Below are 24,653 nucleotides of genomic sequence, written 5' to 3'. Positions count from 1 at the left end.
GCCAATTCTCATTAACGCTAGTGTGAAACTAGCCTTACTCCTCAATGTGAAAGTCAGAGGAGTTTCCTTGAGGCTCAGTTTGCAGAACTAAAATCCGCTGCAGATTTCCTTGTGGAAAATATCTGTTTTCTGCTGTGAAATCTGCCATCAAAACGGCATCAATGCACATGGCGCACATGGTGGCATTTTTTTTCTGCCGCTATATTGAGATCCGCTTTAGAAGTGGCATGTTATTTCTTAGAAGCGGATTGTTATAGGATTTTGTATTGCAGTCAATGGTAGAACTGAAAAAACATTCTAGTGGTTTTAGAAGTAGTTTTACAAGCATTTTACCTGTGTTTCCGCCACCAAAACCGCTTCTGGATTATATCCCAACCAAGGGCTGGATAAGAAAAAGACCGGCAGACCTCGGCTAAATCCCCTTCCAAATCCTCTACCCAATGCTCTTCTAAAATGCTTGTAAGGGCTCATGCACATGCCCGTTGTCTGTTTTGCGGTCTGCAAATTGCGTATACACAAAACATGGATACTGCCCGTGTGCAATTCTGTATTTTGCAGAATGGAAGGTTTGGCCCATAATAGAACAGCCCTATCCTTGTCCATAATGCGGACAATAATAGGACATGTTCTATTTTGTTTGCGGAACGGGCATGCAAAAATATGGACATGGAATGCACATTGAGTCATTTCCGTTTTTTTGTGGTCCTATTGAAGCGAAATGGTTCTGCATACAGAATGGACACAGAAAAAAAACTTACGTTTGTGTGCATGAACCCTAATATTCCTCTATGGCTACTTTCACATCTGTGTTGTCCTGTCCGGTTTTGATATCTGGCACAGGCTCTTAGAACCGCAGAACAAAGCTTCAGTTTTGACCCCATTCATTGTCAATGGGGACAAAACTGAACAAACCGGAACGGAGTGCACCAGAATCCATTCCGTTCCAGTTTGTTGCATTCCCATTCCGAACACAAAACCGATGCAAGCAGGACTTTTGTGTGTGGCATGGGAAACTGAAGAAGCCGGATCCAGCATCAAAAACCATGAAAGCCAATGGTGCCGGATCCGTTTTTATGGACACAATAAAAAAAAAACAGATCTGGCGCCCATTGACTTACAATGGATCCGGTTTCTTCATTTTTTTTTTTATATAATACAATCACATCCATTCAGAACAGATGCAGTCGGTTGTATTATTATAACGGGAGCGTTTTGTAGCGGTTTTGAGATCCGATGCCAGATCTCAAAATCAGACAGTAAAAGCGCAGATGTGGAAGTAGCCTAAATCCACCACCAAATGAGAAATCTGTCACCCAAAAAAAACTGCTTTTAACTAGTAATCTGCTACTGCATTTGCCGTGGGAATTTAGCCTGCCCTGAGGGTTGGAAAATCCTATACATAGTCTACACAAGAATTTAATGTGGATTAGCTATAGATTTGATTACAATCCCCCTGTGTAGCTTGTATATTGTGAATGACCATACAAACACTAAGGGCACCTTCACACGCGGCAGATATTGTGGCAGAAAACTCTGCAACTGAAAATCAGTTCCATTCACCCTAAGGCCTCTTTCACACGGGCGTGAGTTTTTTTGCCCGGATAAGAGCAGGGTGCGTTGCGGGAAAATGCGTGATTTTTTCTGCGCAAGTGCAAAACATTGTCATGCGTTGCATTCGCGTGAGAAAAATCGCGCATGTTTGGTACCCAAACCCGAACTTCTTCATAGAAGTTCGGGCTTGGGATTGATGTTCTGAAGATTGTATTATTTTCCCTTATAACCATGTTATAAGGGAAAATAATAATGATCGGGTCTCCATCCCGATGGTCTCCTAGCAACCATGCGTGCAAATCGCACGGCATCCGTACTTGCTTGCGGATGCCATCCGATTTTCACACACCCCATTCACTTCTATGGGGCCTGCGTCACGTCAAAATCGGAAAATATAGAGCATGCTGCGATTTCAACTGAACGCACAAGTGATGCGTTAAAAACATCGCTCATGTGCACAGCCCCATAGAAATGAATGGGTCAGGATTTAGTGCGGGTGCCATACGTTCGCCGCACGGATCGCACCTGCACGGAAAACTCGCCCGTGTGAAAGGGGCCTAATAGAACTTGCAGAAATCCATGCGCTTGCTGCCTCGTTTAAATGAATGGAACTGATTTTCAGTCGCAGAATTTTCTGGCACATAATCAGCCGCGTGTGAAGGCATCCTAAGCAAAATGCTGAAACACAGCCAAGTTCAGAGCATAGCAGTTATATTCAGTGTATAGTCCGCAGGGGACACAGAGAGGCATAAATCTTATGTTATACAAGTAGAATCAGTGCAAGGAAATTGCAGAAGGACTTACATTTGCACAATATTCAGACAGCACTCCAGTATGTAGTGTTAAGGCCTCATGCACACGACAGTTTTTTTTCACGGTCCGCAAAAACGGGGTCCGTGGGTCCGTGATCAGTGACCGTTTTTTCGTCCGTGGGTCTTCCTTGATTTTTGGAGGATCCACGGACATGAAAAAAAAGTCGTTTTGGTGTCCGCCTGGCCGTGCGGAGCCAAACGGATCCGTCCTGAATTACAATGCAAGTCAATAAGGACGGATCCGTTTGATGTTGACACAATATGGTGCCATTTCAAACGGATCCGTCCCCATTGACTTTCAATGTAAAGTCTGGAGTTCTTTTATACCATCGGATTGGAGTTTTCTCCAATCCGATGGTATATTTTAACTTGAAGCGTCCCCATCACCATGGGAACGCCTCTATGTTAGAATATACTGTCGGATATGAGCTACTTCGTGAACCTCAGATCCGACAGTATATTCTAACACAGAGGCGTTCCCATGGTGATGGGGACGCTTCAGGTTAGAATACACTACAAACTTTGTACAAGACTGCCCCCTGCTGCCTGGCAGCACCCGATCTCGTACTGGGGGATATGATAGCACAATTAACCCCTTTAGGTGCGGCACCTAAAGGGGTTAATTGTACTATCATATTCCCCTGTAAGAGATCAGGGCTGCCAGGCAGCAGGGGGCAGACCCCCCCCCTCCCCAGTTTAAATAACGTTGGTGTGCCCCCACCATCGCCCCCCCTCCCTCCCTCTATTGTATTAAATCGTTGGTGGCACAGTGTGCCAACCACCATCGGCCCCCCTCCCTCCCTCTATTGTATTAAATCGTTGGTGGCACAGTGTGCCAACCACCATCGCCCCCCCCCATCACCATGGGAACGCTTCTGTGTTAGAATATACTGTCGGAAATGAGTTTTCACGAAGTGAAAACTTAGATCAGAAAAAGCTTTTATGCAGACGGATCTTCGGATCCGTCTGTATGAAAGCAACCTACGGCCACGGATCACGGACACGGATGCCAATCTTGTGTGCATCCGTGTTCTTTCACGGACCCATTGACTTGAATGGGTCCGTGAACCGTTGTCCGTCAAAAAAATAGGACAGGTCATATTTTTTTGACGGACAGGATACACGGATCACGGCCTCGGCTGCAAAACGGTGCATTTTCCGATTTTTCCACGGACCCATTGAAAGTCAATGGGTCCGCGAAAAAAAACGGAAAACGGCACAACGGCCACGGATGCACACAACGGTCGTGTGCATGAGGCCTAAGGTGAAGGATTCTTATTATTCTGCCGGACAGGTAAGTGCACATCAGTATAGCAACGTTTCGGGCTTATGACACTTAGAGCCCTTTATAAGCAAGTATGTGCGTCTAAGTAAGAGCGCCGGCTGCAGTGTCGCTATACTGATGTGCACTAACTTGTCCGGCTGAATAATAAAAATCGTTCGCCTTTAGACCTCTTGCACACGGCCGTTGTCCGACCGTTTCGTGCATTGGGGACTGCAATTTGCGGTCCTCAATGCACCGGCGCCATCCGTGCGGCTGACACAATGGATACAGACCTATTCAACTTGAGCACAAGTGAATGGGTCAGCATCTATGATGCGGTGAGCACATGGCCGGTGCATGCATATTGCGGACCGATGTTTTGCAGGCCGCAATACGGGCTATGGCCGGCAACAGCCATGTGCATGAGGCCTAACACCTTACATACTGGAGTGGTGGACAAGGATCAAAAAGGGAAGGGCACCCAGGAAAAGCCTTATAATTGATGAGTGCTGTGGCTCCTATCAATAGACCGATGGACTTACATGGTGATGGTAAGGCAGGGAAACTTTGGTCCGTCACACTATAAGGCCTCATGCACACGACTAATTATTTTGAGGTCTGCAAACTGTGGATCCACAAAATATGGAAGTGGTCTATGTGTCTTCCACATTTTATTTGTAGACCTATTGACTCCAATGGATCTGTGATCTGCATTTTAAGGACAAATATAGGACATGTTCTATCCTTTGAGGAATAGACATACGGATGAAGTCAATGGTTCTCCGGAAGGCACATGGAACACTTTCGTATTTTGCAGATCACAAAATTATTGCGCTCATGTGCATTAGGCCTTATACAGCTATTTTCTTAGGGTGAACCCTCAGACACTGAGGCGCAAATGTAATTGCAAACCCCCTAAAATTAGTGCTGCAGTCAGGATTTTGTGCTTCTGTATTTGTATAGGATCTATAGCAATAAACCAGAACTTTCCACTAATTAAAATGTAGAAGATTGCATGGTGGCATTGATTATAAAATAATAACCTCTTTTGATTTCGTATATGACAGGTTGCAGATATTCCTGTCATCCAGGTTTTTGCAGAAGCCACAGCACTACCTGCATTTCCTTTCATCTTCGCCCGCTTTGATGGAGTACTAGGAATGGGATTCCCGGCGCAAGCGATTGATGACATCATGCCTGTTTTTGATCGGATTTTGTCTCAGAAAGTCCTGCAGGAAGATGTCTTCTCGGTGTATTACAGCCGGTGAGAGGGAATAAAGCAAAGCTGCAGAAAAAATGAAATTTCTGAATCCATATTATAAACTACAGTCAGATGTGCCCCATATCCACTTCATCATACTTCTATACAGTATTGTCACACTCACATGCCTGCACATGCCTTAAAGAGAATGTTTAATCAGAAAATGAGATATTGTTTGAATAACATCTTTATTTAAAAAAAAATATATAGTTTTATTTTTATTTTCCATCTCACTATATTTAAATAAAAATCTCAAAATCGTGCAGTTTTTACACTGGCCACTAAGACTAATAATAGCTCATGACATCCTGTTCTGTACATGTCACTTTTCAGTTGCCATTATCATTATCACCACAGGCAGATTTACAATGACAAGTAACACCTCTATATAGATAAGACAGGATCCTGCATTCATGATAGGCTATATCACAGCTTATCAGCTCCCTCCTGACCGCTGTAGCATGCCTAGAAAACTCTCCCATATAAGTCAAAAGGGTCCTCTCCCGTCCATTGTGTTTATGGCCCAAGACAGGAAGTATTAACATATTTTAGGCCTAGGGCCAGTGTAAAAACTGCAGGATTTAAGGATTTTCTTTTAATATAGATAGTGACAAGAAAAATGTAAAAAAAATTCTAAAAAGTATCTTTAACAGAGTTTTCTAAGATATTTTTATTGATGACCTATCCTCTGGATAGATCACCAGTATCTGATCGTTGGGAGTTCGACACCCGGGACCCCCCGCCAATCAGCTGGTGCTTGAAGTAACACTGCGGGCTTCTCACAGCTTTAACTATGCCATGTGATATCACGTTCATCGGTCCCATAGCCGAGGCGCAGCTCAGCCCCATTGAAGTGAATGGGGCTGAACTGTGATACCAGGCATGGCCGCTGTACAATATAAGGAGCTGTGCGCGGCGGTGTCTTCTCATCAGTATCAGATCTGCAGAGGTCCCAGGTGTCGGACCCCCACTGATCAGATACTGATGACCTATCTAAAGTATCTCAGAAAACCCTTTTAACATTAAAAACTTGATAATTTTCTGATACATTCCTATTAATAATAACTAACACAGTCACAATGTTATCTTCCTGGTAGCTTTAAATCACTTATATTCACTTCACCTGCTTTAGCCCTTTTGATAACATGCCACAGCTGCTTCCGTAACCAGAATCTCCTTTCTTTGCAGACAATACAAGTGAGAAGATAAGTTCCCATCCCCTTCCTATTGATGTCACTCACACTAACATGGTTCCCCAAGTGGTAACAAACTCTAACCCGGTGCCCAAGAGATTATTTTCAAGAGACTGCTCTGCTATACACCTTTTACTTAGATTCTTTTTCACCATACCCCATTTACAAGGAGCATATACCCAAAGCTCAGAAATGGAAAGGCAAATAAGATCCTAGGCAAAATACAGATGATTTGTTATAGCCACGTTATAATGACATAAATAGCCCTAAAGTGTGTGCACGCAAGAAGCAATAAATCTAAAAATAATTGGCATATGCATCAATTTAAATTTGGATTGTAGTATCAAGACATGTTCACTAAACACCAACCACTAGATGATACTAGTAGAATAAAGGATGAATTGTTTTTTTTTTCTTGAAGAAAATAATGAAGGACTCTGCTTAACAAACAAGTCCTTCGAAAAGAAATTTTTGCAATTTGTGTTAGAATTCTTGAATGTTCTCAATACTAAATCTTTCCCAAATTACACTATACACTCAAAATTGCCATACGTTTATATAGTCTGAAGTCATTTTCAGATACTTTTTTTTTTCCACAAAAGAGAAGTTGCAAATATGTCTGTCCTTTACATGTTTGCCAATATGTTACCTTGAGTTTAAAAACTATCCACTAGATGTCGCTGTTCTCCAGGAAAAGCTGGTGTCATGATTTAAAGGGGTTCTCAAGAAATAAAAACTTTTGATCTAATGCCTGTAGCCTGCCTCCGTAAATAAAAGATTCATACTTATCTGCTCCACCATGATGGCTCCCTCATGTCCATGTTCTGGTCGTTGGACTGTTTACATCCGGTGCTGCATAGGCATGGTCACAATAACTGGACACAAGCAGCACATCACCACTAAAGCTGGTTATTGGCTGCAGCGGAGCATGTAACCATACCCATGCAGCACCAGATATAAACCGTCCAACCACCACAACTGAGCGGCAAGCAGCAGACGACGATGAATCTTTTATTAATGGAGGCAGGGCATTAGATAAAAAGTCTTTGTTCCTGGAGAACCCCTTTAAATACACTGACTGACAAAAAAAACACCCAAGAAGGAGGTGATGGACTCGAATGAAATTTATATGTGCATTTGTAATGATGATATATGTGATATAATGATTACAATTTTAGAGTGAAAGGATACGTTTATTGGGGAAAACTGTACAAATGATGGAGGCTCTAGTATCCTGTTGGGCCACCTCTGGGCAAGATAAGATATGGTTTGGCATGGAGGCATGCAGGTTCTGTAAGATATCCTGCAGGCCATTTTCCCACTGATGTTGCAGCCTGGTCTGTAGATCCTGCACGTAGGTTGCCAAAGCTGGTGTCCTGGCTGGTCCCATAAATGCTGAATTGATGATAAACCTGGTGAATGGGCAGGGCAATTCGTTGAAACGACCATCCTGCCTTTCGGTTCAATGATGTGCTCCCTCTCAAAGTCTATCAACTGGGTAAAATGTCTTTCAGTGCCTCGTAGAGGCATGTCTAGCAGTCACAGATATCTCACAACAATGTACCCAAAAGTAGCCTCCGAGAGCCTTTTTATAGGCGAGCATGGGAAGCATTTTTATGCCACCTTGCGGCAAGACCCAGTGTCTAATCAGACCATATCTGTAATAATTTACATATCTGCCTTAGACATAACCGCATTCCGAGTTTATATTTGGGCGTGTAATTTTTATTTATTTGGCATTCGGTGTACTTCACTAAAGCACATGTAGCCATTTAGCAAGAGCTTTCCTTCTTGCTAGCGCAGTCCAGTCTAGTAACAGGACCCTTGTACCAACCCCTAAGTGTTAAACATACCTTCTCTTGTTTTGGTGAGTTTTTTGTTTTTTTTTGTCAGACTCTTGTTATAAACAATTCATTGAATATGTTTAAAACCACTTACACAGTATTACTTGTATCTTACTACAGGGATTCCCATCTAAACCCCGGAGGAGAAATTATCTTTGGTGGCTCTGATCCTTCTTACTACACTGGTAGCTTTCAATATCTCAACCTTAAGAAACATGGATACTGGCATATTAACATGAAAGGGTAAGAAGGGAGGGGATAACTAGATTACATATTATTAAAGGGAAACCGTGACAATGAATATGCCGTCCAATCTGCTTTCCCTTTAAAGGGATTATCCAGGAATGGATAATAATGACCTGTCCTCGGTTCTGGTGAGTGCATTTGGTTCCCAGCAGCTCTCCAAGCACAGCGCCGCACAGTGTCTGTGCTTTGTATTGCAGCTCAGTCCCATTCACTTCAAGGTACAGTGATGTCACATGGCCTAGGAAGACTATATGTACATATAATATTATATTTTCCATAAGTGGCCATGCCAGGTTACTGCAGCTCAGCTCACTTCACTTCAATCGGAAATGAGCTGCAGGAACCCAGCACGGCCACCGCGCTTTGAATATAGTGGTACTACCTGTTTCATTCAACGTGCTAGTTCAGGGGACAGCTGATTGGTGGGGATGCGGGGTGTCGGGCCCCCAATCATCTGCTATTGATATATAGGTCATCAATATCAGTAGCCTGAAAAAACCCTTTAAGCTCTATTACTTGGATTTTCCATCCATTCCTAATTGGCGGGTTCTGACGTCCATGAGTCTCAGAATGGAGAAGTCGCAGTGCTAGTTAAAGGGGCTGTCCTGAGATAGGGAATACATTTATATCTACCTGATAAGTGTCTGATCTTTGGGAAATCAACCACTGGGATTCCGACTGATCATGAGGGGTCCTGTATAAATGGAGCACTGGTGGCACATCCACACGGCCACTCCATTAATCCCTAAGGTACTGCAGCAGTCCCATAGAGATGAATGGAGCAGATGGAGTGTTATGTTACCATTACGGTAATTTACACAAAGTAAAAAATGATGTTTGGAAGGTACTTTTAATGGGAGCCAAAAACCTAGCACAAAAGACAGCATCACCTCTTACAGCTGCTTGTGAACTCTGAATGTAGAAAAAGCCCAGCAAGCCAACTACATGGAGCTAAAGGCATGCGTTGCGTGTGTGGTATGTATGTGGCGGTATGTGTTTTGGTTGAGGTGTAACCCTTCCTTTTTGTCTAAGCCTGGCCTAACAAGAGTTCACAAAATATGTCTTAACCAACCTAATGTAATGGTCTACAGGGTGTCAGTTGGTGCCGAGGTCCTGTTCTGCAAAGAAGGGTGCACAGTGGCAATAGACACAGGAGCAGCTTATATCACTGGCCCTGCTGGTTCAGTATCTGTTCTGATGAAAGCAATAGGAGCCATACAGCAACCTGAAGGGGAGGTAATGAAAATGAACATTTATTTCCTATTTTTTTCATCTATATGAATAAGATGAACAGAAAACATGCAGCTCTTCCGCTCCTCATATAGATATAACAGGAAGCTCAAATCTTCTGAGTAATATTTACAGAGGCAGACATGGACCGTCTCCTATTATTCTATTGGTCTCTCTGGTCAGTGTACGGGAATTAAAGGACTTATCCAATACCAATGTTTTTTTTAACAGACCTCTTCAGAGTGGCTGACCTGCAGTGGGGTTCATACTTACCTGGCACCCGCTGCTGGATTCCGTCTGCATTGCACCATGTCCACCTGGTTAGGTCCCAAGAATCAACATCCTGTTGACAGGTGTCATGTGACCGCTGTGGCCAGTGAATGGCTGCAATGGTCACGTGATGCCCGTCAACAGGATTTTGATTCCCAGAAACAAGGGACCTTCCTAGGTGGCCATGAAGCGATGCAGCAAGAATCCATCAGCGGGAACCAGGTGAACCCCACCGCTGGTCCAGACACTCTGAAGAGGTCTGTTAAAAATTTTTAGTCTTGGATAACCCCTGTAAACAGCTGACTGCAGTAGGAGGGACTAAGGGTACTTTCACACTTGCGTCAGTGCGATGCGGCGGGCAGTTCCGTCGTCGGAACTGCCGCCGGATCCGCCGATCTGCCGCTGACTGAAAGCATTTGTGAAACGGATCCGGATGCAGATCCCTCTCACAAATGCATTGCAAGGACGGATCCGTCTCTCCGCTTGTCATGCGAACCAACGGATCCGTCTTGTAAATTTTTTCAAATTTTTACCAATCTGCGCCTGCGCATGCCGGAATAACGGATCCGGCATCCCGGTATTCTGAATGCCGGATCCGGCACTAATACATTCCTATGGGAAAAAATGCCGGATCCGGCGTTCAGGCAAGTCTTCAGTTTTTTTCGCCGGAGAGAAAACCGTAGCGTGCTGCAGTTTTATCTTTTGCCTGATTAGTCAAAACGATTGAACTGAAGACATCCTGATGCAAACTGAACGGATTAGGGCTCTTTCACACCTGCGTTATTGTCTTCCGGCATAGAGTTCCGTCGTCGGGTAAATTCCGTTCAGGATGTATCAAGATGTCTTCAGTTCCGTAACGGAACGTTTTTTGGCCAGAGAAAATACCGCACCATGCTGCGCTTTTTGCTCCGGCCAAAAATCCTGAAGACTTGCCGCAAGGCCGGATCCGGAATTAATGCCCATTGAAAGGCATTGATCCGGATCCGGCCTTAAGCTAAACGTCATTTCGGCGCATTGCCGGATCTGACGTTTGGCTTTTTCTCAATGGTTACCATGGCTGCCGGGACGCTAAAGTCCTGGCAGCCATGGTAAAGTGGAGCAGGGAGCAGCATACTTACCGTCCGTGAGGCTCCCGGGGCGCTCCAGAGTGACGTCAGGGCGCCCCAAGCGCATGGATCACGCATGGGGCGCTCTGACGTCACTCTGGAGCGCCCCGGGAGCCGCACGGACTGTAAGTATACTGCTCCCCCGCTCCCCACTACTACTATGGCAACCAGGACTTTAATAGCGTCCTGGCTGCCATAGTAACACTGAACGCATTTTGAAGACGGATCCGTCTTCAAATACTTTCAGTACACTTGCGTTTTTCCGGATCCGGCATGTAATTCCGGCAAGTGGAGTACACGCCGGATCTGGACAACGCAAGTGTGAAAGAGGCCTTACTCTCCATTCAGAATGCATGGGGATATGCCTGATCAGTTCTTTTCCGGTATAGAGCCCCTGTGATGGAACTCTATGCCGGAAAAGAAAAACGCTAGTGTGAAAGTACCCTTAGAGGGAATCAAAAGAACAGCAGTGGGTGCAATGGTATAATATATTTTTGGCAGGGCTCCCCCTTTAATGTTTTGACCTTAATTGATGTTGATGTTTCTCTTTTCTCCAGTATTCCATGGACTGTGATAAAATCTCCCAGCTTCCTGATATCTCTTTTCATATGGGAGGGAATGAGTATACACTAAAAGGGCAAGCATACATCCTGCGGGTAGGTAATACACATGATTTTTTGACACCTTGTATACGGAGTCAAATTTTAATTTTATAAAGTGTCCTTTGTTGGCTGCACACGCATATTGAATTGTTTGAAAAATTCAGATTTGACAGAAAATGATGATTACACTTACCGGTAATCGGATTTTCCAGACCCCACGACAGCACCATAGAGAGAGGGATCCACCCCCAGGGACAGGAAACTTACAGAAATAAAAGGGTGGAGCCTCTCTTCCCATTCAGTGGTTTACAGAGCAAGAGAGGGACTCCTACACCATTGGTTATTCCAAACAGAACATCATAACTGCTTATACATTGCACCATTATTAACTACATCCAAATATACAACCCCAAAAAAATAATTTTTTTAATATTTTTTTTAGAAGAAACCATCACCAAGGGTGGGAATTAGGAAGGGTGCTGTCGTGGGGTCTGGAAAATCTGATTACCGGTAAGTGTAATCATCATTTTTCCCCTCCCCCACGACAGCACCATAGAGAGAATTACAGAGAAGAACCCTTGCAAAACCTTTCTCCCAAAGGAAAGATCAGAAGAGGAAAGTAAATCCAAACGGTAGTGACGGAAGAAGGTAGAAGGTGAAGACCACGTGGCTGCCTTACAAATTTGTTCAATGGAAGCCCCCGACCTTTCTGCCCACGATGTGGAAACCGAACGCGTAGAGTGAGCCTTCACCGAAAGGGGAGGAGACAGGCCTTCCTCCAAGTAAGACTGAATAATGGCCAGTCTAAGCCATCTGGACAAGGTACTTTTGGTAGCCTTCCTCCCTTTATTTGATCCCGAGAAGAGAACAAACAAAGCAGAAGACTTTCTCCATTCTTCCGTAAGTCTGAGATACTGCAACAAGCATCTCCGTACATCTAGTGTATGAAACACAATTTCTCCCGCATTCTTTGGATGGTCACAAAAGGAAGGGAGAACAATCTCCTGTGATCTATGAAATTTTGAAGATACCTTAGGAGAAAAGGCCGGATCAGGAAGAATAATAACTCTATCATCAAGAATTACCGTAAAAGGGGGGTTGATGGAAATGGCCTGCAGCTCGCTGATCCTTCTAGCTGTAGTAAGGGCCACTAACAAAACTAGCTTAAGAGTAAGAAACTTGATACCTATGGAATCAATGGGTTCGAAAGGTGCCTTGGTAAGGGAATTAAGAACTAAATTGAGGTCCCACGGGGGCACCCTAGGGGAAGAGACTGGTGTCATCCTATCTACCGCCCTGAAAAACCTAACAATCCATGGATCCATGGCAAAATTTCGCTCAAAAAGGGCAGATAAAGCAGAGACCTGCACTTTAAGTGTACTTTTAGCGAGACCCAAGGAAAGACCTTTCTGCAAAAATTCCAGGACCTGGGAAATAGGGACACATTCTGGCAAACACTTAGGGTTGAGTTTACTGAACTCCATAAACTTCTTCCAAGTTCTCGCATAGATAGAAACCGTAACTGGTTTTCTACTTTTTTGTAAGGTTGTGATAAGTTCCTGAGAAAAACCTCTTAACTAATAGGCTCCGCTCAAATTCCATGCAGTCAGATGGAGACCAGCTGCTGCTGGATGGAAGACCGGACCCTGGGACAGTAGATCCAGTTGATCTGGTAGGATCCAGGGGTCCGAAATAGACATGGTTCGAAGCAGCGTGAACCATGCCCTCTTGGGCCAAAAGGGGGCAATCAGGATGACCCTCGCTTTGTCTACCCTGATCTTTTTTAGAACTGCTGGGATTAACTGGAAGGGGGGGAAGGCATATGCCAGAGGGAAGTTCCACTTCAGAAGAAACGCATCCACCCCATAGGGGGATTCCCTTGGATTCAGAGAACAAAAGATTTCTACTTTCTTGTTCAGGCCCGTACTGAAAAGATCTATAGTTGGAGTACCCCACGCCCTGCAGATCCTGGAAAATATCGAGGCGTTGAGGGACCATTCCCCCTGTCTTAAGAGGTATCTGCTGAGAAAATCCGCCTGAATATTCTCTTTCCCTTTTATGTGGAGAGCTGAAACGTGACTGACCTGTCTCTCCAACAATGTTAGCAATCTCTCCGCTTCCCACCGTAGGGATACCGACCTTGTCCCCCCCTGGTGATTTACATATGCTACTGTCGTCTGATTGTCTGACAGAATTCTTACATGGCCTGTGCCAAGAAGGGCTAAGGAAGCTTTCACCGCCAGTCTGACTGCCACTAACTCTTTCCGGTTGGAGGAGAAGGCCTTCTGAGCTGGGGACCATAGACCTTGGAAGTTGTATCCCAGCACATGAGCCCCCCACCCCCAGGGGCTTGCATCTGTGGTCAGGACAATGGGATCCGGGTAGGACCATGGAATTCCCTGAATCAGATTGTCTCTGACCAGCCACCAGGATAAGCTCTTCCTTGTTGAGCCTGAAATTCTTACTCTGACATCCAGCTTTCCCCCATGACTTTTGAAGGCTGTCAAAACTTCCAACTGTAACTGTCGGGAGTGAAGCTGAGCCCATTCTACCGCCGGGATGCAGGAATTCAGAGAGCCCAGTACCGACATAGCCTTCCGAAGAGTCAGGGAGGTGGAAGAGAGGGATTCTATTTGACTCCAGACCTTTGCGATTTTTTCCTCTGGGAGATATGTTCTTTGAGTCTCGGAGTTCAACACTAGGCCCAGGAATTTCTGCACCTTCTGCGGTTTCAATCTGGATTTTTTGTAATTTACTATCCATCCCAAATCCTGGAAGGTCTGAATGATATATTGGACATTCTGTTGGCAGACTCGTAAGGAATCCGCAATGACTAGAAAGTCGACTAGATATGGGACTATTAAAATGTTTTTTATCCTCATGAACGACACCATCTCTGCCACTACCTTCGTAAAAATCCTTGGTGCCATGGACAGGCCAAAGGGTAATGCCTGGAACTGATATTGTCTGATCTGACCTTCCATCTGAATCGCCACTCTCAGGAACTTCTAAAACCTCTGGTGCATCGGTATGTGAAAATAAGCGTCCTTTAAATCTAATACTGCCATGAAACAATGAGGAAAAAGGAGCTGAATCGTATTCCTCATTGTCTCCATCTTGAATTTCCTGAAGACCAGAAATTTGTTCAAATCCCTGAGATTGATGATAGTCCTGAAGGAGCCGTCCGGTTTTGGAACTAAAAACAGGTGGGAGAAGAAACCTTCGGACAGTTCCTCTTGCGGCACGGGAATTAAGACATTTTTTCTGATAAGATCCAAAACTTCTTTTATTACAGGAAAGGAACCTCTTACACAAATACTTTTTGTAATAATAAATCTTCGTGGAGGCAAAGAGATGAAATCTGGTTTTAGACCTGATCGGATTATGTCCAAGACCCAAGGACCTGCAATCTTTTCCCAAGAGGCCTGGAAAAATTTTAGTCTTCCTCCCACCTCTAACCTGGTGTCATTGTGGGGTCTGTTTTTTGCTAGTAGAGGAGGAGCCTCCAAATAAGAAACCTTTCCCCCCCGGATTCCTGGATCTAAACCTCTGGTCTCTATCTCGGCCAGACCTCCTACTGGTTTTACCTCTGAAGGGCCGAAAGGACTGCTTATTTCTGGGACCAAAAACTGAACCAGGGCCAGGGGCCGGAAATCTTTTCTTTTTATCCGCTGCCTTTTCTAAAAGGTCGTCTAGCTCAGGCCCAAACAAAAATTCTCCCTGGCAGGGGATATTGCATAATCTTTGTTTAGAGGACAAATCCCCCCCACTCCAACTCTTCAACCAAAGGGCCCTCCGTGCAGAATTGGTAAGAGAAGCAGACTGAGCACTGAACTTAATAGAATCAACTGATGCGTCTGTCAGGAAATCGGCCGCTTTTTGTAGGGTTGGCAAGGAAGACAAGATCTGATCCCTAGGGGTTCTATCTTTTAATTGTCCCCCCAGCTGTTGCAACCAGAAAGATAAGGTCCTAGCCGTGACCGTGGCAGCTATAGCTGGGCAAAAGGCTAATGTAGAGGCCTCCCAGGCACCCTTAAGAAAGGTCTCAGCTTTCTTATTTAGGGGTTCCTTAAGCATCCCTGTATCCTCAAAGGGGAGCGAGGACCTTTTTGATGCTTTAGAGATAGCCACATCAATTTTAGGGGCCTTCCCCCAAGAGGAGGAAGCTACTTCTTCAAATGGGTATTTGCGTTTGAAGGCCCTAGAGGCAAACACCCGCTTGCCCAGCTTTTTCCATTCCCTCTGAATTAGGGACATGATGCTGGCGTGAACAGGAAAACAGCGACCCTTCTTCTCCTGTAACCCTTCAAACAAGGAATCAGCTACGGATTTATCCTCTTTGATGTCTTCAATATTCATGGTAGATCTAATGACTTTTAGTAATTTATCTGTGTCCTCAGGAGGAAAAAAGGTGCTGGACATGGACTCATCTTCCGAGGAAGAACCAGACGAGGACGACCCGCTGATCTATCACTGTCTTCTGATGAAAAGACCTGGGATGTTCTTTCACTTTTATCTTTCACAGAAGCTCTTGTTTTCCTATCCGACTTTAGGGTATTCTTAACCTCCGTCTTGATGAGTGACCGGATGTTATCCAATAGGGACGGGGACTCCTCCGATATAGTTTTCTCAATACAATTCTGACACAGCTTCTTCCCATAAGAAGCGGATAAGGCCGCACCACAGAGCGGACATTCTTTGTTTTTTCTTTTCGCCAGCACTTTTTTCGGTTTAGGCAGGATGGGATTCACATCACCCTCAGCAGCTTCTTGTCTTCTCTCTTCCTCCATAACAATCTCTGATAGGGGGAATATGGAGTCTATACACTTCAGGGATACAAGAGAATAGTATTAAAATCCTTTATACCACAAGCCAGGCCACTCAACTGAAAGCCTCCTACATTGTCCGGCTTCAGACCGTCTTGTATAGGCTCAGGGATTGCATGTCTTTTCCCCTTTAAATAACCCTGAGGGATCGAGAGCGCCTGACTCCCCATTCCCGGAACCGGAAGCACCGATGTGCGTTCCACCTGAATCCGGAAGTGCGCCCCACTCGGCGCGCTCCGGAAGTACGTCATTGTACCTACTGCGCACCGGAAGTGCGTCACTCGCTCACCGCCTCGGACCCACGTGGAAGCGCACTACTGCCAGGTTGCACCGCTCCGGTATCCGGTCCTGTGGTAGAGCCCCAGCCGAGGATAGCCACTGAATTGCGCCACATGAGGCGCCTCCCATGGGGCAGAGCTCTCCCTGAGAGATAACCCGCATGCCTGCCGCAGGAAACGGAGGGCCCCTGGAGCACCTCCGCATCCTAGGGTCCTGACAGCCTGCCCAGCAGCGCGATGGACCCCGGCAGCAAGAAACCGTAGCCCTCTAGGAACTCCTAGGAGCCAAGACCACGGTAAGACCTGAAAAAGAAACTGTAGGTCTCCCACTCCAGGGACAGGAAACCACTGAATGGGAAGAGAGGCTCCACCCTTTTATTTCTGTAGGTTTCCTGTCCCTGGGGGTGGATCCCTCTCTCTATGGTGCTGTCGTGGGGGAGGGGAAAAGAATAGTGCAGCACGCAGCACAATTATTGTCGTCAAAAAGACAAACACCACAACAGAACCCCAGTGGACTCCATTATAAGTCAATCTGTTTGTTGGGTGCTGTGTGGATCCTATGGTGTAGCCAATATATTGTTGTGGCTTCCATTACATCATATGCCATAAATGTTGAACCCATTTGGTTGTAATTTGCAGGTGCACTTTGTACAGTTACTAGTCGGTTTATTTTAAGAACCTACTAAATACTTTGCCGGACCACCTGAGTCTATCCTTATACATTGTAATGTCAGGCATTGTACTTAGGAGGCTGAGACAGGTAATGACGCATGTCTGTTTACCTGTACAAGATTTACATTCCTCCTCTTAGCACATGTATCCAAAAGTCATTTACCGACAGATTTATACCCTGTTTTATTGTCTTATGACACACCCTATGGTAAAAGCTGAAAGTCTGTTGCTTATCCATTATGTACTTAACACTAGTGGTGAAGCAAGAAGATGTCTGCACCCAACTTCACCATTCAGCCTTGCAGGCACAGATCACGCTGCAGCACTGTGTTGGAGGATCGTGCAGGCCTGGGAATCTTCCTGTGCCCTCCTCCCATACAGTGCTGCAGCACAATCTGTGCCTGGAGGTGCTGGAGGTGATCTGATCATCAGGAATGGGACAAGATGAGTATTTACAGTTTTTTTTAATTAACACTGTAGCATTACTACTGTGAGGGGGCACAGAGAAGGCATTACTACTGTGAAGGGGCATAACTGTTATGAGGGCACAGAGACGGCATATGTACTATGGGAGGGCACAATGAGGGACATACTCTGAAGGGGGCACAGAAAGGACATAACTACTGTGAGGGTGTCAAAATGAGGGCATAACTACTCTGAAGGAGTACAGAGAGGGCATAACTACTGTGAAGGGGCATAGCTAAAATTGGGGCACACAGAGGGCATATCTACTGTGAGGGGCGAAAAATCAAGGCATAACTACTCTGAAGAAGGGCACAATCGCGGCATAACTACTGTGAAGTAGTTATAAATACTGTGAGGGGGCACACTGTTGGCATAAATACTGTGAAGGGTTGCAATGAGGGCATTACTATTGTGAGGGGGCACAATGGGGACATAACTACTGTGAGGGGGCACAATGTTTTAAAGTATGCTGGGGGGAGGCAGAGAAAGGACCCACCTCAGGTGCCAAACACCTTAGGCACGCCACTGTTTTTATCCATTCTTTGTAGGTAAGAGGGTTGGTGGAAACCTTCACTGGCCTTGCTTAGTATCTCGCAAGTTTGTTGTGAGCAAAGCCTGAAAAGAGGGAAAGCCTTATTTAAGTTCTTTCCACCCATTTAAGAAAACCTTAGTTGGGCTTCGTCCCCTTGCATCCTGATAGCATTCACAATGCCTACCCTGATTGTATACCAGTCTTTGCATTGCTAAAGTATTATATTGAAAGGCTATTGTAAAATATTAAACATTAATGAGAAACCTGAAAGGGGTTCTCTGGGCCTATACCTAAAAAGTATTTTTCAGTCTACAGCAGACACTTTGAGCAGTACTTACCTTTTCATCGCTCCACTGATTCCACAATCCTGGCTGGTATTATATGATAGACCGACTCTCTGTGGGCTCTTCTTCTGACGTCACTACCAGATGCAATATGCACTTGAACAGAAAGAAAGAGGAGCACATCTGTTTGCAACATCAGAGGAAGAGCACACAGCCATTCGTGTGGTCACCTGATCCAAGCTGAGATCGTGGAATCAGCGGAGCAATGGAAAAGTAAGTACTTCTCAAAGTGACTTCTCTCTGACGGTTAGGCTACTTTCACACATGCGGTAAAGGGATTCGGCAGGCTGTTCAAGCAAAGGAAGGGCTTGGCAGAGTTCACTCTACCCGGCCAAACCCCATTGACTATAATGGGATCAAGCAAGGATTCAGCTAGTTCCCAGCATGAGTGCCGGGTTTTGACCGGACAAAAAACTGTGTATGATCTGCAGGGGTGCACCTCGCCTTACTGTTTAAGACATACTTGGAAAACATTCATTACAGAGCTACAAAACATACAGAATAATACAGCACCACGTACCTCTTACATCCAGTGATGTGTCCTTTGATGTAGACATTCTCTTTCTTTATCTTCTCCATTCAGACCAGACCACCATGATGATTTCTTTTAGCCATGTCTTGCAGAGTTTGACAAACAGACATCTTAGTTTCCTACTTTTCCATCCTGCTGCCCACCTTCTGAACACCCCATCCTGCCACCTCTAATACTGTGGCCACTGTCCTTCCCAATACTATACTGCAGAAACAGATACCCCCCCCCCCCCCTGAAAATACTATTACCACACAGATAGTTCCCCTTCTATAAGTTTTGTCACACAGGGCCCTAAAGAATTACAGCCCCCAGCAAATAGTGTCCCTGAAACTTATAGTGCTATAAACATAGTGTCCTCCAAAAATAATTGTGCTAAGCTGATACTGTGCCAGGGTGCCTCACAATGTAACAGTCCTCCCAAAAGTACCACCAATAGTAATAATTCTCTGCCAGAGTGCACTATGTGGTAACAGTGCACCCAATACTAATAATGTCTCTCATTTTGCCCCAGAAGTAATAATGCCCCTATAGTGCCCCCAGTAGTAATAACGGGCACAATATGTGCCTGTTTTAAAAATACCCCCTTATAATGTTTGCCAGTAAATTAATTCCCACTTGCAATGTGTGCCAGTACAAAAATGCTCCTTAATAATGTGCGCCAAGTACAAAAAATGCCCCCTTATGTGCCAGTACAAAAAATGCTCCCTTATAAGGTGTGTCAGTACAAAAACTACCCCCTTTTAGTGCCACTAGTAGAATTGATGTCCCCATTGTGGACCCCTTTATAATGTGTGCCAGTATAAAAAATGCTCCTTTTTGCAGCCGCAGTGTCCCAGAGTGCTTTCTCCAGTTACATTGTGGCCCAACACCATGCTGCCAAATAAAACTAATAAACTCAAATACTTACCTCTGTTCTGCTGTCAGCGATGCAGTGTAAGACACAGACCTCTTCTAGTCTGTGCCCTGAGCTCTATGAAGCCCGGCTCAGGCAGCGCGATAATGATGACACCGACCTCTGATAGGCTACTGGAACTAGGACTAATGCCTATTAGAGGAAACAGTGGGCCGGGACTCATGAGACATCGCTCCCATGCCCCGTCGCAGCATTCAACTGTACTGCTGTCCTGAGTACATGATGCAGTTGAATATGTAGAGATGAGCGTTTCCACGAGGAAAGCGCTCATTGCCCATGGCCCTTCCGCTGCCCCCCTCCTGCCCCTACCTGGTGCTGCCTGAGGCAATCGCCTCACTTCGCCTCATTGGCGGTGCACCCCTGATCATCTGCTGGAACTGCCTGCCAGATACCTTTACAGCAGGTGTAAAACTAGCCTTAGCTAAAAAAGTCTTTTTAGGTACAGGTCCCTTTTTAATTTTAAATTAGTAACCAAATAAATGAATGAATCAAACTTTCATTGCAAAAGTGAATACATTTGCTAGTACGGTATGTGCTGCATGTCCTATTTTCTGTTTCAGCAACTGCATTTTGGAGAAGAAGTCTGCTACGTTGCATTCTCTGGTCTGGATATTCCTCCTCCAACAGGACCTCTTTGGATTTTGGGAGCTACATTCATCGGACAGTATTACACAGAATTTGATCGCCACAATAATCGTATTGGATTTGCTACATCGCTCTGAAAGCACATTATTTTATTTCTCTATCATAGCCACACAGATTTTTAAGTCTATTTAAGCTTGTAGATAAATATTGTAATTATTTTTGTATCTGTATTTGAATAATCATTAAAAATAGATCATGTGTATCCATTATGAGGGACAAAGACTGAGCTAGGGAAGTGCTGGTGCTTTAGGGCTCCAAGAAGCTCCTCTGCCTTGGACAGGGTATTCAGATAGATGGCTAGGGCAGCAAAGGACAAATTTGCCTTGTAAGAAGGAAAGCCTATCTGAAACTCTGGATTGGGTGTACTGAAAAATAGGGGCCGATATCTCACTTTGATTACCATAATAAGAACTGAATGCCTGCTGAATCGCAGCAAACATAACCTTGTAGCTGGGTTTCCTTATTTATAAACTAGGTGCAAACGTAAACTAAATTACTCATAATAATTTAGCTTGAAATTCCTAAGAACCACTAGTCTCCCTTACTTTTCTCGGTAGTAGAAGGAGTCAGCAACTTTCTCCCTATTAAACAAATTCCAGTACCAGGTTCACTGCTTTTTGTCCCTGGGCAGAGGTCCAGTTGCAGAAAAAATGAACTTTGATGCAACACGTAAATGAGTTGCCCTGTTTTTATTGGTCACTTGCTTAATTTGTTAATTTTTTTATATGTTTTGGTGGAAGTGATTATGATTATTTTTGCAATATACTTTATTGGTGATGTTATACTTTTTATTAGCCCTTTTTTCTGTTTTTGCATTTATCTGCCTTCCCGGAGCGATATCTTTTTTTTTGTTCCCATAGCCATATGAGGGCTTTATTTTTTTTTTTGCAGGACAAGTTCTACTTTCTAATGGCACCATTTATTTTGCACACTATGTAGAGGGAGGCCGTAAAAAAATCCAAATGGGGTTGAATTGGAAAAAAATGTAATTCTGCCACAGTTTTACAGGTTTTGTTTTTACAAAGTTTCTTATGTGATAAAACTGACCTGATTACAACAATACCACATTTATATAGTTTTTCTTGTGTTTTTAATACTGAAAAAAATAAAAACTCTTCATTGTCATATTCTGATCCCAATAACTTCTTTAGTTACGTCTACGGAGCTGTGTGAGGGCTCATTTTTTTTGTGGTGAGATCTGTAGTTTTTATTGATACAATTTTGCCATGTGTATGACTATTTCATTCAATATTTTTTGGAAAGTGAAGCAACAAAAAAATGTTGAATCGGCCATTTTGATTTTTTTTTTCTGTCACGTCATTCACCGTACAGGACAAATACGTTTATATTTTATTAGTTTGAGCATTTTTGTATATATGGCAATGCCTAGGGCTACTGTCACATTAGCGCTAGCAGGTTCCGGCAGGGGAACAGCCTGCTGGATCCATACTAATGCTAGCCCATGTGTGCTGCCGGAATTCCGCTCCGGCGCCATTTACTATAATGGGGACAGGCCAGACAAAAACTGCAGCATGCTAAAACTGCTAATCTTAAAGTAGCCTAAGAAATTTATTTTTTATTGTTTATTTTATATAATTATGGGGAAAGGGGCATGATTTGAATTTTTATATCTTTTATTATATTTTTTTTTTTTACTTATTAACTTAGCTTTTAAGTCACCCTAGTTGACTATAACAAGCAATTAATAGATTGCTTCTCCTTTACATTGCAAGAAATTGCCCGAATTTATTGCAGATTCACAATATTTTTTAACCTGCAGGGCTCCGTAGGAACTACAGTTGTAACTGCCTTGGTTTCTTCAGAGAGACCAAGGCTTTTACATAGAACCAACAGCTTCCCTGATCTCCAATCGGGGATGCTATTTAAACCCTGGGAGCACAGCGCTACCAGGGAATGCTGCCTCAGATGCTATGGTCACAACTGACCGTGGCATTTGAGGGGTTAAATGTCTCCGATCCGCATTATCGCTGATTGCAGACATTATCCCTGAGTCTCTGCTGTTTTGAACATGTACTGCTTAGTCGGAAAAGGCTTATAAAACTGTCTCTGAAGTTATACCTAACCCATCTCCGGTGTTCAGTACAGTGAAGATGCTCCCAGCTCACTGCTGTTACCCTCAGTGCCTCCATCTTATACATTTATAGAAGTGACCTTATATACTATAAAACTCTTCTCAGTTGTTCCCTTCATCTACACTGTGAGTTGTGAGCGGTGACAGGGTGTCTGTGCTTCCCGGCACACTTACTAACTATCCACACCATGCTCACCATAGACAGTACGTATAGCAGGCAGGAAGAGAAGGAGAAGCAATTCTACAGTATATAGGGACAGTTCTATAAATCACCTTATAAAGTATATTGCAAAAATTCTTAGAATCACTTCTCCTACACACTAAGAAAAAAGTTACACTTTAAATGCAAAATTAAGCTACTTTCTAAATAGTCTGCAGTTGTGGTTCTGTCGAGTTTGTGTATATCCTTCACATCATATTTGACATAGAATCAGCAGTACACCACTCCTGGTTGGGCCCTTCCTTTTCACAGGGTAAAGCTGACCATACAATTTAGACCTGACCTGCCAATACACATGCATACTCATCGCCGCCAAGCGTGTTCTCAATAGACACATTATCTTTCACCAGAGCAAAGTATCTGCCATGTTGAAATCCAATATACCTGAAATGTATTTCCCCCAACATCTGCCATGGGAATAGTTGGGACATGATGATGCACATTAGATGGTCGTCCGATCTTGCCAGAATCACCATGTTCTGCCCAGATTTATCACCTCAACTTCTGCAAGAGACATGCCCCCATGAGAAAAGTCAGAAACTAGGAGCAAGCTACTGAAATCATGGGAATCAGAGTGATGATTGAAGCCTTAACTACTAAACTAGTATGGCCAAAAACATTTTTCCATGTCAGGGGAGTTCATAGCCTTTAAGTTGTAGTTAAATAAGTTGCCATGGCTACAGATATTGAAGACATTTCCTCATTTCCTCAGGAGAGGTCATCAATATCAGATCGGTGGGGATCCAATGTTTACGTGCATGCAGTTTCTCTTGTAGCGCTCACACGGGTGCCGCGCCAACAGCTGATGAGTGCAGGTGCCCTGAGTCGGACCCCCAATGATCGGATATTGATGATCCTGAGAAAAGGTCTTCAATATCTGTAGCCCAGACAACCCCTTTAAATTACTGATAAATGAAGCAACTTGCAGAAGTTTTTGAATCACATGGTTCCTATTTTTTCCAGAACAAATTACAAGCCGACCAGGCTGCAACATTTGAATATACAAAACTTTGTAATGAAGAATTGTCAGAGAAACATTTTGGATGGATGGGGTGGAGTGGATCTTTATACATGTGATGCTTTGGTCAGAACCTTGAAGTGTGCCCTTTGTATAATACAGACTCATAAGACAGCTTGTCACGACAGTGGATGGAGAGTAAACACATGTTGTAAAGGCTATCTTCCATAGTGAGCATTGTGGCAAGTGTTTAGCGGAATTAGTTTTACCGCTGTCAAAGATCAACAACTGCTGTAGTAATAAAGGGCAGTGTGCTCTTTTCTTATTCTGCTACCATGTAATCCAGGAGAGATGTGTCTTGCTTGCTCGTTTCCTAAATGGTCACCAAACCTATCTTATTTAAAGAGCAGCTGTCATCATAATGCTGTTTTTGTGTGCTAACATAAATCACACTAGAATTATAGAATTAGATTTTGAACAAGATGACTGTTATATTTGTTAAATACCTTACTTTCTAATCCCACTACTTTCAAAGTGTATCCCCATCTTTCCATAAATGTCTGATAGATGTGGGCGCCTCTGGGACCCATCTTGAGAAAGGGGCCACGTCTTATGACTGCTGTGAATGGAGATGGCACACATACATGGCTCCCTCCATTCAGTTCTATAGGCTTTCTGAAAACCCAGGCTTCCTAACTCAGCTATGTTCAGAACTATCATCGAAGAGAATGGGAAAGAGCCACACATTTACATGGGCCATGAGACAGGAACCCATTCTTGACATATGTGTGGGTCCC

The 24,653-nt window shown here is 44.1% G+C and overlaps 1 protein-coding gene across 2 annotated transcripts in view; it reads left to right on the top strand.

The window, feature by feature from the left end:
- Positions 1–21,230, top strand: part of REN (renin) — a 39,719-nt gene extending 18,489 nt beyond the window's left edge. The window contains exons 5-10 of one of the 2 annotated variants that reach the window (XM_044287517.1): positions 4,695–4,891; positions 6,077–6,085; positions 8,046–8,168; positions 9,263–9,407; positions 11,335–11,433; positions 20,502–21,230. In XM_044287517.1, coding sequence (XP_044143452.1) covers positions 4,695–4,891; positions 6,077–6,085; positions 8,046–8,168; positions 9,263–9,407; positions 11,335–11,433; positions 20,502–20,663 — 735 coding nt within the window. In that variant the 3' untranslated portion in view covers positions 20,664–21,230. The remainder of the gene's footprint in view (positions 1–4,694; positions 4,892–6,076; positions 6,086–8,045; positions 8,169–9,262; positions 9,408–11,334; positions 11,434–20,501) is intronic. The other variant, XM_044287518.1, reaches the window with a different exon arrangement.
- Positions 21,231–24,653: the final 3,423 nt, after the last annotated feature.

Source organism: Bufo gargarizans, chromosome 3, assembly GCF_014858855.1.
Source record: "Bufo gargarizans isolate SCDJY-AF-19 chromosome 3, ASM1485885v1, whole genome shotgun sequence".
Lineage (NCBI taxonomy): Eukaryota > Metazoa > Chordata > Amphibia > Anura > Bufonidae > Bufo > Bufo gargarizans.
This window is presented reverse-complemented; position numbering and strand designations above follow the sequence as displayed.